This window comes from Copadichromis virginalis, linkage group LG7 (assembly GCF_057382275.1).
Source record: "Copadichromis virginalis isolate Kocher_CV1m ecotype Utaka linkage group LG7, C_Virginalis_male_GT1.1, whole genome shotgun sequence".
Taxonomy (NCBI): Eukaryota; Metazoa; Chordata; class Actinopteri; order Cichliformes; family Cichlidae; genus Copadichromis; species Copadichromis virginalis.
The window spans coordinates 26,515,416-26,529,930 of record NC_140624.1 but is presented as its reverse complement, the minus strand read 5'-3'; the positions used below and the strand labels follow the sequence as shown (position 1 = coordinate 26,529,930).

At 46.9% G+C, this 14,515-nt stretch overlaps 1 protein-coding gene and 1 long non-coding RNA gene across 2 annotated transcripts in view; one reads left to right on the top strand and one right to left on the bottom strand.

The window, feature by feature from the left end:
* Positions 1-187: 187 nt before the first annotated feature.
* The window catches only part of agbl1 (AGBL carboxypeptidase 1), a 104,454-nt gene continuing 90,126 nt past the window's right edge, over positions 188-14,515 (top strand). The window contains exon 1 of the mRNA XM_085462731.1: positions 188-410. Coding sequence (XP_085318857.1) covers positions 329-410 — 82 coding nt within the window. The 5' untranslated portion in view covers positions 188-328. The remainder of the gene's footprint in view (positions 411-14,515) is intronic.
* LOC146705142 (uncharacterized) lies at positions 4,501-12,799 on the bottom strand. The gene is made up of 2 exons (XR_014921293.1): positions 12,114-12,799; positions 4,501-4,851 (listed from the first exon to the last, which is right to left on the bottom strand). It is a non-coding gene; the product is annotated as an uncharacterized LOC146705142 (long non-coding RNA).

The window sequence follows — 14,515 nt, the reverse complement described above, 5'->3', positions numbered from 1 at the left end:
CCCACCTGTCCTCTTGCACATACTGGTGTGTTGTTTCACATTTAGGCTACTAACCAACAGCAGTCAAAAGACAGAAGGGCACAAGGGCACCCAATCAGGCGCTTATGAGTGCTACTAACTCCACACCCTCTACCTCCAGTAGTGCACACCACACTAAGTTTCCTTCACACTAACACCAAGTCAGAGGAGAAAACAAGAAAGGAAGGGAAAGAATCTCTTTTTATTTCCCATCTTTTCATTTAGATCCCAGCGTATGTGGATTAGACTGACAAATAAATAACCAGACAAACAGGGCAGCTGTTAACAGAAATCAGTGGAAGCAGTTACAATGTCTGTTTATGGCCAGAATCACTTTACTTGGAATGGTACTCTGAGAGATCTGCATGGCAGCTATACAGGCTTCTGCACAGGTAGGTAAGACTAAGTGTGTTTGTGTACATGTGTATCAGTCACATGTATTTTCATTTGAAATTAAGAATACCTTTAAAAAAAAAGCCATAGACAGTAAAGTTATGAGGAATAGCTTTTATTTATCAATGGACTTCATGCAAACTGCAGTAAAGAGAAAGTCTTCTGTTACTCCTCTGAGGTTGAAATCAAAACTTGTGGGGTCCATACCATTTATTGGATGTTCTTGTGTCCTTCTGGTGATTCTCTGGGGCTCTTTAAAATGCAGTAAAATGAATCTAGGATTAAATGAAACTTTCTCATGCATATGCAAACATACAGATTGCATGTCTATGCTTACTCTCCTGATGAGAACACGGACAGGGGGTGGGGGCGGGGGTGGAGTTGACTTGGCAGCCTGTGTAAGGTTGGCATGAGTGCCTGTATGCTTGTACACATCAAGACCAAGCAGAATTCTGACTTGGCATTACTTGCAAGAGCATTCAGTTGCAGTTGACACATTTAATTGTGGTGTACTGTAAGGCTTGGAATTCATTACACATCCATTTATGCATAAAATACTTTTTTTCCACAGACAAATCTCAGTTTCCTCAGTTTCCTTACTTATAAACATTTGAACCAGACCACCAGTGCATTGATATGACTTCTGCTGTGATTGGGTACTCAATAAATAAATAATTTAAATCTAATCTCTTGTTTGTTACTATCACTTATTCTGAAAGAAGTAGTCATACTAACAAACTGCAGCTGTGAGTGTCAAAATGCAAAGAATGCCAGTTATGAAAAGCAACTTTTGCTTCTGTAGTCATGGAAAGGTTGCTTGAAAATATCTAGTGCCTCCAGTGCTAGTCAGACTGGAGTGCTATCTCTGCTATGTGGCTGTTATGTGCTCAATGTTACTGTGCATGCTGTGTCAACTCTCCACAGTAATAAGATGTCAGATCAGAGGCATAACAGAGAGGAGCAAAGTAGCATCCAGTGGGCTAATGACACATAAGTGATTTGAGTATGCTATAGGGTAGTCAAGGAAACTGTCACTCTTATTTATGGTTTAATGTCTTGGTAACGATAACATACTGTTTACTTGATAACAGTCTGAATTTACTGTTTGATATTTCTTTTTATGATCTCAGATCCCTGTGTACATTATAAGTTATCTAAAATCATATGAATTATGTCAGTGACTCATACACTTCTTTCTAGTTAGCAGTTAGTGAATGCAGTTCACCAGATTTTAGAAACCAACAGTGTCAATGAGAGTCTTGTAAAACTACAACTGAAGATGAATCCACTCAGCACACATCCTTAATTCTTATAGATGCAGAACATGAGTCAATAAACATGAGTAAATGTTAACTTGCAAAATAAGGGGCTTTGAGACAATTGTTGTTGTGTTTTAGTGCTGTAGAAATAAAGTTGAATTTAACTGAATGAGTCCATTCAACTGAGGGGAGGCCTTGCAATAGTTTTTGTTCGTTTTCTGTCATGGATCACTAGTAGACTTAACAGAAGATGAAAGAAAAGTCTGGAAAGGTTTAGGGCTGAACAACTACTAACTTGTTCGGCAATTTGAACTACAATAGCTCATTTGTTGAACTGGACCACATGGACTAGCCTTCGCTCGCTAAATGTGTTGGTGAGCCTTGGCCACCAATGATCTTATCACTGGTTTGCCACTTTTCCTTCCTTGGACTACTTTTGATGGATATTATACCACAACTGTAGTTCTGGAGATGCTCTGATACAATCATTTAGTCCAGCGGTCCCCAACCTTTTTTGCACCACGGACTGGTTTATGCCCGACAATATTTTCATGGACCGGCCTTTAAGGTGTCGTGGATACATACAACAAAATAAAACTAGTACCGGTACCGAAAAAAAGAAGATTTATTCATAACACACGTGAAAAGACCCAGGAAAACCGAGTAAACGATAAAAACGATAACAAAATAACACTGAAAACCGATAAAAACCCTGAAAACCATACATTTCACACCTGAGCCTCAACTCTCGCGGCCCGGTACCAAACGACTCACGGACCGGTACCGGTCCGAGGCCCGGGGGTTGGGGACCGCTGATCTAGTCATCACAAGTTAGCCTTCTCAAAATCACTCAAATCCTTAAGCTTGTCTATTTTTCCTGCTTCTAATACGTCAACTTTGAGGACAAATTGTTTACTTGCTCCCTAATGTATCCCATCCACTCAAAGGTGCTGAAATTTTATGCCTGTATATGTATATATATGTTTCCCACTCATCCTGCAAACGGTCTTTGTTGGTCCTTTAAAGACTTGAGGTCCTCTACCAGATGCCTGGGAGCTGAGAGCATAGTATCTTTGTTGTTCATAGGACAGAGATCGATCGATAGATGTCGTTCCTGAGATCTGCTGGAGCCACTTGCCCAGTTTGGGGGTCACTGCTCTGAGTGCCACAGAAACATTGTTGTCTTCACCCTCTACATCTTCTCGAGCTCCTCTCTCAGCCCTCCTCTTTAAAAAAATTCTTTCACTGTACAACTACACCTACCACTATGGCTGTCTTCATTTTACCATGAAATTTTGAGATACTGTCCAGTAATGGACAGTGTGAATAGAAAAGTGCTATGGTAATGCAGATACACTGAAGGAGAATATTGTTTTTAAATAACATTTCATTTACTATTATGTGAAATAAGGCTGTGTAAATGCATATCTGTCCTTTTGCTTCTCCCTTGCTCTGTCTGTCAGTCTGGATCATCTAGCCCGTGTGGATAAGGGTGGTGATTTATAGGTACATTCAATCGGAAAGGGCCTCCTTTGCTTCAAGTTTCCATTGCAGTGTGATTTACATCTGGGGGGAGGGGGCAGGGGCTTTAAAACTGGCATGCTTCAGATGCCGTGGGACTGTGGAACTGTTGAATCATCAGTAAATAAATAAGTCTGACAGTCCACTATCAGCCCCTAGAGGCTGAAGGGCTCAATGCCATGTGCCAATAATGTGCCAATACAGTGCAAAGCAGCTACCTGAACTGTACTCCCAGAGAGGCTGATTATCTTGTTGATAGTTTTACATCTTTTCTGCATACGACTCTGATACTGCAGCTCCTCTGAAAAGAAAGACACACATCAGAAGTATTTCAGTCCCTGGTGTAACTCTAAAATGCACATCTTGCAAAATTGTTGCTATAGTTGTTACACCATAAAAAAGCCCTCTGTAAAGCTAGAACATCTTACGACTCATCACTAATTGAAGAAAAGAACAACCACCCTAGGTTTTTCTTCAGAGAAAAATTCAGCACTCTGTCAAGAGTCTGTGAAGGTTCTCAGTGTTCCAGGTCATCGTAGTCAAAGGAGCTCGGAAAGAAAAGCGCCTGGACTTCTTTAAGTTGCTTGAAGACGTTTCACCTCTCATCCGAGAAGCTTCTTCAGTTCTAAGGTCAAATGGTGGAGAGTCCAAGATTTAAACCCAGTGGGAGTTTCCCCCCAAAGAGGGACAAAAGGACCCCCTGATGATCCTCTAATCGCCTGAGCCAAGGTGTGAAACTGGGTGTGGGTCACAATCAGCCAGGGTTTCGGGTGAGCTCATTGAGAAACCAGGCCCCACCCTATCATGTGATTTCCTGAGGTGAGATGGCCCAGGATGTGAGTGGGCGTTAAGGCGTCTGGGGAGGGAACTCAAAACTGGATTATAGATGGCAGACAGTTGGTGTCGTAAACCACCGCCTCTGTTCAAAGATGGTCGCTCACAGTGGACATAGATGGCTTCTTTCACTCCTCTTTCAAACCATCTGTCCTCTCTGTCCAAAATGTGAACATTGGCATCCTTAAAAGAGTGACCTTTGTCCTTTAGATGCAGATGGACCGCCGAGTCTTGTCCCGTGGAGGTGGCTCTTCTATGTTGTACCATGCGCTTGTGAAGTGGCTGTTTGGTCTCTCCAGTGTAGAGGTCTAGGCATTCCTCGCTGCACTGTACAGCATACACCACGTTGTTAAGTTTGTGTGTTAAAGTGAATTGTTAAGTGTTGTCATTTTTATGCTTACTGTAACCCGTGTAATTGTTACGCCTGCTGTTCTGCGTTGTGTTCTGGTGTTGAAGCAAGAGGCAGGAGACAGTGTTGAATCTTTGGCTCTTTACTGCACATCTGCAACACAGAGATACATGTTCGATCCGTGCGTGTCACGCGACTGCCCGTAACCCTCTCCTCCGGCCATGCTGAAAGGAGCTGTGCCCTTAATGTACATTAATGTAACGAACCAAATACAACAAATTATTTCAAAACATTGACTTAAACTCTCAAAAAACAAAAAGCACAAAATAAACAATATGTCACTAAAAAACATCAAAACAACTTATAAGAACAATAAATGAAAGACTGCATCTCCAAAACATAAAAACATCTCCATACCTGCAACACAGAGATACATGTTCGATCCGTGCGTGTCACGCGACTGCCCGTAACCCTCTCCTGACGAAGAAAGAAAAGGTGCATGCTGTTACACAAAAGGAGAGACTGACGCGAGTAAACTCTCAAGCCGCTAGCGATACGGACTAGCTTAGCATGCTAGCATATTAGCCGAGTTCTCGGCTATAACTCATTATAATTGTGTATTAATGAACTCGTCCTCCACAAAACTTATCCCAAATGAGTCTCTTAACGATAAACAAAAACGCGGCGGTACGGTCGTATTCACACTGAAGCTTGGGATCCGAACAAACTTTGATTAACTGAGAGCAACGTGGCAGTGACTTACCTCCGGCCATGCTGAAAGGAGCTGTGACCGGGGCACACATGCACGCGCCTACGTCACCACGCAGCGTACACACGCACATGAACGCACACAGACCGAACACACAGATAGGAGAGTGAGATGCAAAAAAATGACATATTTATTCCAAAAAAGAAAGTATTTTGGGTGAAATTCACAAGTGTTTAACACATATGTTACATTCACCCCCCCTGAATTTCACCAAAATCACTACACATCTGAATGGTACTGCAGTACCAAGAGGCACAACGATGCTGAACTACCATCACCTCCGGAACAGGCAACCCAAGGATCTTATCCCATAGTTCAGTTAAAAAACTATCCATAAATGGATTAAAAGAAGTTGGATAGGTTGATCAGGCCTCCAACCCTTTCAGAACACAAAGGTGCAGCCTACACCTCATCAAACGTGGTCCCATAAAGACGCCCAGGGTGGGTGTCATGATGCCTCAAGCAAGTACAACACATTCATAATACGCAATGGGATGACCAAAAAAAACAGTCTATGTCAGAGGCCGAGCCTCCCGTGGCGGTAACAGGCCCCATGTAATAGGCTTCTGGACCATGTTTTCTATCAGCCTGTTGACTGACTTTACCACCCGACCTGCTCTGGTAACCACTCTGCTTCGAACATTGGCATGGTCAGAGTCATGTCTTGGCAAGTTGGATGGCTGCCCAGTATACGGCTGACCAGAGGTCTGATTGATGTCTGAGCCAGAAACAGGAACAGTCTGCGGAACAACAGCCTCCCCATGACAGGCACCTGGAACAGAATCTGTGCCAGACTGTGTCAAATCAGAGGTAGCGGAACAGTCAACCGGAGTAGGAAGAGCAAGGTGCTGGGCCTGACCAGAAGGGCTTGCTGAAGTGTGCGTTGTGCAAGTCTGAGAGTCAGGTAGGGCATTGTCCACATCCGCACCATTACATGAACCATGCTGACGATCCGTGGACTGTGAGGCATGCTCTCCTGTCACAGAATCCACATCCACTCCATGGCTCAAATCCGAAAGGACCCACAAGGAAGTCCTTGCTGCGGTAGACTCTGTCTCTAGACTGCCAGGGTCCTCCAGATCCCCACAATCACTGAGATCCCCCTCACTGGAGAAAAAATCTAGGGACTGACTTCCCAACGAATCCTGGACAGGAAGGAAACTCACGTCCAACAGAAGGTTTCTGTGTACAACCTTACTCTGGCCTGAAGAGTCACTGATCCTGTAAATGTGGGTCCTGGGATGCCTCTCCACAACAGTGTAAACCTGAGGCTCCCACTTGTCTGCAAGTTTCTTCTTGCCCCGCTCGCCTTTATTGGCAAGCAGGACGCGATCCCCAACGTTCAGAGACACACCTTTGATTTTCTTATTGTATTGACGAGCCTGATGCTCCTGCTCATTGCTGGTGTGCTCCCGGGCGATCTTGGCAGCCTCAGACAAGTATGACAGAAGAAGCTTGGAGTAGCCGTTAAAGTCCACCACAATGGGATCATGCAAAACAGACTTGAACATAACGTCGACCGGTAGTCGTGGGACACGGCCGAACATCAAGTAGAATGGGGCATATCCAGTAGTCTCGTGAACAGTTGCATTATAAGCAAAGGTCAATGTCTGAATCTGCTGCGGCCATTCCTGTTTGGCTCTGAGAGGGAGAGCTCGCAGCATGTTGCCAAGTGTGCGGTTGAACCGCTCCGTGCCCCCATTCCCCATAGGGTGATAAGCTGTAGTGTGAGACTTGGCAACGCCCGAAATCTGCAGAAGCTCAGAAAATAGTTCACTCTCAAAGCTGGGACCTTGGTCTGAGTGAATACGCTCAGGGAAACCATATACACAAAAAACACAGTCCCACAACTTTCTGGCAACCTGCTTGGCAGTCTGATTCCTGCACGGGAAAGCAAAGGCCATTTTCGTGAAGTGGTCAGTTGCCACAAGCACATCAACAGAGCGCTTCTTTTTGTCCTCTGCTGACCAAAAGTCAATGCAGATGAGCTCCATGGGAACAGAGGTCTTAATGCTCTCTAATGGGGCTCGTGCTGCAGGCTCTGGAGTCTTGGCAAGTATGCACCTTCCACAGCACCGAACATGCTCCTTCACATCCCTCTCCATATTGGGCCAGAAAAAACGTTGCCTTGCTAGGTGGAGGGTGCGAACTTGACCCTGGTGCCCTGCCAAATCATGGACACCTTTCAAGGCCTGCACCCGTAAATTCACTGGCAACACCAACTGGAGTCTCTTTGTTTTGCTCACAGGGTCTCTCGTCTCCCTGTAGAGAATGCCATCTCGAACCTTGAGCCTCTCCCAGTGCTTCAATAGGGCCAGTGCCCTGGAATCCATATCATGTCTCTCACGCCTGGAAGGGCGCCTCCTGCGGGCTACAAGCGGCAGGACAGCGGAGATGATGGGATCCTGAAGTTGGTGGTCCTCCAGCTCATATAAGGTAAGTGATGGCAGTACATCATTGCCAACTGGCTGCAACTGCTGAACAAGGTGGAGAATGGAGGCAGCTCTATTCTCCGCAGCGGTTTCCCAGTAATCATGGTGAGCCAAGGTAGCCGTGACTTCCGACGAACTGTAGAAATCTTCTGAGGCCAGAGCTGGAACAGGTTGTTGGACAACCCGAATATTTTGGACACCAAACCTGAAAGCGTCCTGCACCTCATGAGCCGCCGCACCTTCTGCATTCCGCACCAAGTGCTCGTAGGGCTCTTGAAGCAAGCGCCCACCGATAGGTTGATAGGTGAAGGGGTCACGACTAAGTGCATCTGCTACAACATTCTTTCGACCTGGGATGTACCTCAAATCAAAGTTGTAGGATGACAGCTTGGCCACCCACCTTTGTTCATAAGCGTCCAGCTTGGGTTTGGTCAATACATGAACGAGCGGGTTGTTGTCAGTCCACACTGTGAACTTGTGCCCCATCAACCAGTGGCTGAACTTTTCAGAGATGCTCCACTTTAGGGCCATGAACTCAAGGCGATGGGCTGGGTATCTCTGCTGTGACCTGCTTAGCGCCTTGCTCGCGAAAGCAATAGGGCGTGCCTTATCCCCGTCGATAGGCAATTGTGACAGAACCGCTCCCAGTCCATCCAGAGAAGCATCCACAGACAAAATGAACGGTCGTGAAAAGTCAGGATGAGCCAACACGGCACAATTAAGGAGGTCGTCCTTCAGTTTATGAAAGGCCTTGTCACATGCAGGGCTCCAATCTGCAGCAGTCAACTTTCTGAACATGCCAGCACCCCTCCCAGCGTGACTAGTCCGTCCCTTCCTCTTCTGACCAGCCGTCAGAGCAAACAGAGGCTTGGCAATGGCTGAGCAACCAGGGATGAAGCACTGATAGAAAAAGACCATTCCTAGAAAGGACTTAATCCTCTTCACAGAAGGAGTGCAACCATCCTTCTCCATTAGAGCCTCCCTTGGCATCTTGGAAACCACTTCCACCTTAGCTGGGTCCACAGCCACTCCGGTCTGGTCGATGACATGGCCCAGAAACCTGACTGACTTCCGCAGCAGATGACACTTCTTTGGACCCAACTTGAGATTGTTGTCTCTCAACCTTTGAAAAACAGCTCGGAGCCGGCACAGGGCTTCCTCTTCAGTGGGAGCAAAGACCAGGAGGTCATCCAAGTAGCAGAGCAGACTGGTGAAGTTGAGGTCACCAAAGATGTTCAGCATCATGCGCATGAATGAAGCTGGGCTATTGCAAAGCCCTTGTGGCATCCGGTTGTATTCGTAGAGGCCAACAGGCGTCGTGAAAGCGGTGTACTTCTTATCCTCCTCACACATTGGGATGTTGTAAAACCCAGAGGTTAAGTCCATCGTGCTGAAGAAGGCATTGCCCCCAAGCGCGGCAAGGCAATCCGCTTGGTGAGGGAGTGGATGCGCATCCTTAAGAGTCCGCGCATTCAACCACCTGAAGTCCGTACAAATCCGCAATCCGCCATCCTTTTTCCAGACCATGACGAGGGGGGATGCATACTCGCTGATGGATTTGCGAATAATCCCTTTCTCCTCCATGTCAGTGAGTACCTGCCTTAGTTGTTGGTAATGAGCAGGGGGTACTCTTCTGTAAGGCATACGGAATGGGCGTTCATCAGTCAGGTGGATCCGATGTACAAAGCGTCTAGCTTCGCCACAGTCAAGCGGGTGTCTAGAGAAGATGTCCTCATACTGCTCAATTAGCTCAACGAGCTCTCTCTTTGATTGTAAGCTGGCATGGCATGAGTCAATGTCAAGATCACCCAAACCTAGGGAGTACAACCTGTCATTCAAGTCGGCCTCAGTAGCAGCTGGCCCACTGGCTGGTACCTGGGCCATACTCGCCATCTTGCAGGAGTCCTGCTGGAAATCAAGGTCCTCCACTGCAAGGCAAGATGAAACAACAGCAACCCTCGAGTTGCGTTTCAAGGTCAGTGGTTTTGAGGAGAGATTGGTCATCTTCAATGGCACCCACCGATCACCCCACATGGATGTGATCACCCGGCCAACAAGAACGTCTCTCGGCCCAGACCCAGAGGTGCACGGTTCCACGATGATCGTGCTGCCTGGAGAGACTGGCACATTGCTGGGTAGCCTGCCCCATACCAGATGTTCACACCGTGGGAGTAGTGTCACAGCACGAGGCAGTTTCACAGTGCCAATTTTGTCGGGAACCTCCTCACCCCTCCATCTGGTGGTGCACGACATCATGTCCAAGAAGTGCTCATAGTCAAGAAGCGAGTGCTTGCTTCCCACAGACACAAGCTTCCAATAGTCATCAGAATGTTTCATAACTCGCATCAGGTACTTGAGAACGTTGGAGCCAATGATGAGCTCATCACGCTGGCCCGACACTACCAAAACTGGTACAATGCATTTCACACCGTGGACAGTAAGTGTCAAGTCATAAACGCACTTTGGGTGGGTCTGCTTCCCACCACAGCCAACCAGCACAATACGTTCGGCCGACTGTGGTCCACTCACAAGAGCCCCAGCCTCTCTAAGTGACTTCTCGGCCTCTTCACTCATAGTGCAAGCCATAGACCCGGAATCCATCATGCCCCTCAAGTTAACCTTGTCATTCACTGCAACTTGGGTGTAGAACAATTCACTAAATGTAGGCACTACTGCTGGTCCCTGAACCACGACACGGTATCCCTCTGGCATTGTTGAACAGGTGTTGACATAAAGAATTTCGAGATCCGATTCATCATGATTGAGGGTATTAGGTTCTTCCCCCACACTGCCCCTCTCCAAATGTGGGTGATTCAGTTTTCCGAAGGCCAACCCTGCCTCGCGGCAGCCCCGGCCTCCCGTCCCTCACGACGACTGTGACAGTCCTTTTTCCAATGACCAGGAGCAAAACATGCAAGACAGAGATTCTCTCTCCTGCAGTGCATGTGAGTGGAATGACCCGTGTTGCCACAGACCTGACAATTCTTCTTAAGAAAGGGCCCGCGGGTAAGACGCTGCGAAGGTGTAGATGCAGGGGCTGCAGTCTGCACATTCTGACATGCAATCACGCGATCCAAGAGGCTGATCAGAGCGCGCATGCCAGTCACATCAAAAGCTTGGGTGTCAGTCGAACCAAGCTCGCAACCAACTGACTGCTGACTAGGTTGAGTGGTCACAGTGTATGTTGGTGACTGTTGGAACTGAGGAGTAGGCGTAGGCACCGGACAAGAAGACACTGATGTCCCAGAAGGATAGGTCGTCGAAACATCAGCTAGAACAGGAGTGAAGCAAGTTGCTGTGGGCGAAAGCTGACAAGCGAGGTTTGAGGCTGCTGCTGTAGGCTGAGACTGCAAGCCGACACTGGCCTGACCAGGCTGTGGCACCATCGCTTCTTGAGGCACAACAGAGCAGTTGTGGCTAACCTCTCTCCTCTGTGAGGTGTGGGAACTGCCCTGACTGCGTGCCCTGAGTTCACGCTGGAAGCTATCAATGCGTTCTTGAACCTCAGTGGTTGTCCACTCCTCAGCTGCTTTGATGCTGAGCCTGTTCGAGAGGATGGGGTCGGGGCAATACTTGATGAACATCATCGAGACCTCACGCCCTGGGTCCTCAACATTACGCCCCTGCCTACGCAAGCACTCGTCAGCAGCGTCAATAGCATTGTTTAGCCTTATCCAATATTCCATCACTCCCTCATGTTGTAATGGTTTGGTGTTATAGAAGTCAGCCATAGGCATAGAGGAGTAAGTCAATACGCTAAAGTGCTGTTTCAGAATGTCAAATATCAATTCAGGAACCTGGACATGGTCAAGTGAGGGGTTGTGACGTAGGGTGACCCTCACTACATCCTTAGCCTTCCCCATCAACCTAGCCAATATGTCACGTGATCGCTGGTCTGTTGGTGTGTTGCGTTTTACAAAGTACATTTCCATCATCTCGACCCATTCATGAATGGAAAATTTATCACTGCCATCACCCCTGAAAACTGGTGGCTCCTTGACGTCTGATTGCAAGACCAGTTTCACCCCAGACAAATTTAGCTCAGGGGGTCCCTGCTCAGCCTTAGAGCTTTCAGTAGGCATACTGCTCCCCTTATCACCTTGCAGCTGGGCTACGATGGACTGACCAATCTGATTGGCCAAGTCTGAGATGAGTGTACTCAACTCAGCGCTGCCAGCTGTCTGCGGGGTCTGAATGTCACAGGGGGGAACCTGGAGACGAGTGGAACAAAACTTGGGAGCAAATGACACACCAACTTTAGGTGTCTGAACCCCATCCCCAAGAAACCACCCTCGCCCCATACCAACATTAGAGGAAACCTCCCCATCAGGAACACCAGTTGCCTCTGAACCAGATGCTGACTCCATAATGATGAATAAAGCACAATCACAAGAAACAAGATTCCAAATAGTGCAACTGTACAAAAGCAAACACAGTATTCTTAACTAACACTTAATGTTATTCAGGATGAGAATTGAGCAGATTAAATGTCCAAGCTCATTCAAAAAGTCCCACACAAGTTAGGAAAAGCAACCAACTTGGAACGAGGGCAATTGTGAAGAGCTCCCCACGGTGATCGAGATGACGTCGATGCTTGATGAATCCAAAGGGTCACGGCACCAATGTAACCCGTGTAATTGTTACGCCTGCTGTTCTGCGTTGTGTTCTGGTGTTGAAGCAAGAGGCAGGAGACAGTGTCGAATCTTTGGCTCTTTACTGCACATCTGCAACACAGAGATACATGTTCGATCCGTGCGTGTCACGCGACTGCCCGTAACCCTCTCCTCCGGCCATGCTGAAAGGAGCTGTGCCCTTAATGTACATTAATGTAACGAACCAAATACAACAAATTATTTCAAAACATTGACTTAAACTCTCAAAAAACAAAAAGCACAAAATAAACAATATGTCACTAAAAAACATCAAAACAACTTATAAGAACAATAAATGAAAGACTGCATCTCCAAAACATAAAAACATCTCCATACCTGCAACACAGAGATACATGTTCGATCCGTGCGTGTCACGCGACTGCCCGTAACCCTCTCCTGACGAAGAAAGAAAAGGTGCATGCTGTTACACAAAAGGAGAGACTGACGCGAGTAAACTCTCAAGCCGCTAGCGATACGGACTAGCTTAGCATGCTAGCATATTAGCCGAGTTCTCGGCTATAACTCATTATAATTGTGTATTAATGAACTCGTCCTCCACAAAACTTATCCCAAATGAGTTTCTTAACGATAAACAAAAACGCGGCGGTACGGTCGTATTCACACTGAAGCTTGGGATCCGAACAAACTTTGATTAACTGAGAGCAACGTGGCAGTGACTTACCTCCGGCCATGCTGAAAGGAGCTGTGACCGGGGCACACATGCACGCGCCTACGTCACCACGCAGCGTACACACGCACATGAACGCACACAGACCGAACACACAGATAGGAGAGTGAGATGCAAAAAAATGACATATTTATTCCAAAAAAGAAAGTATTTTGGGTGAAATTCACAAGTGTTTAACACATATGTTACATTACCTCCTCTACATTGTTTCAAACTCTGTGATCAAGGAATTCCTTTGTCCGCCTCCCCAGCCTCTTGAGGTTCTGGGGGGAGGCTGTAGTGTTTTATCACAAGCACATCCCTTGTGAAGGTTTGTTTGATGTTTGGTAAGCTTCCTGCCCTTTTTATGGCTTCACTGTGTTGTGTATGGTGAACCAATACAGGAATTGAGCCATATATTGAGTGTGGGGGAGATTACCTTTTTATGACCAAGGATGTTGTTAGAAACAAATGTGATCAGGAAGTCACGCACATAGACACACACACACACACACACACACACACACACACACACACACACACACACACACACACACACACACACACACACAGTGCCTTGTCCTTGTAACCAAGGGGAGTTTTACGAGGGGAGGTGCTTGTGTAAACTATTGTTTATTGTAACAGTTTTTTCAATAAAAGGCAGCAAGCGGAGGCTGCAGTCGGGGTCATTTGTGATATTATTCGAAGTGCGTTCCTGAGATAGCGACCGATGCCTCCCTTGCGCAAGTAAATCGATTGATTGCTGTTACCTTGTTTTTTCCTTCACGGGAATAAGTCTCTGAGTCATCGGGGTCTGAGTTTAGACTCCACATTGTGTTTAGGAATCTAAGGAGCTTGGAAAGAAAAGCATCTGGACTTCTTTAAGTTGCTTGAAGACATTTCACCTCTCATCCGAGAAGCTTCTTCAGTTCTAAGGTCAAATGGTGTTAAGTCCCCTCTTAGGGGCTGGGGATGCTTTCCCTAGCCTGGGATGCTAATTGGGGATGGGGCTTGTGGGGTGCGTCAGGTGACCTAGGTGCTGTGCGACTCACACCTGTGTGTCATGGTGGGATCTGGCCCTTTTGGGGCTTGGGGAGGGGATGGATTGGGCTGATCATGATTGCTTCTGCCAGACATGAGGTGACCTTGATGCAATTTGCGTTTATATGTCTGGCAGGCATTGTTCCATCCCCTCCACTGTCCCACCTCCCTCCAGTTGCTTGCTTTCGCCTCACCAATTTGACTGGACCAGTTGGCAGACATATCGGTGGGACTGGTTGTCCTGTGCCTCACCAATGTGGTTGTGCTGGCTGGTGTCTTTATTATCCTTTGGGTCTGTTCGCTGTCCCTCTGTGCTGTAGGCCTCAGTGGGGGCCTGGAAACTGGTGGAGACTTTCCTGCTTGTGTCTGGCAGAGCACACAGGTATTCAGGGCTTCTTGGTCTTGGTCTTTTGATTGGAGTAATGATATCTTTACAGTATAACTCACCACAATGCTTGTTTTTGTCTTTGTGTCATTGTGGTACATTTTGCCACTGAAGTGATGGTGATAATGTGGAAGATCATAGGCATAACTTAACAAATGGAGGGAACAAAATGATACATCACAAGTATATCAGTTC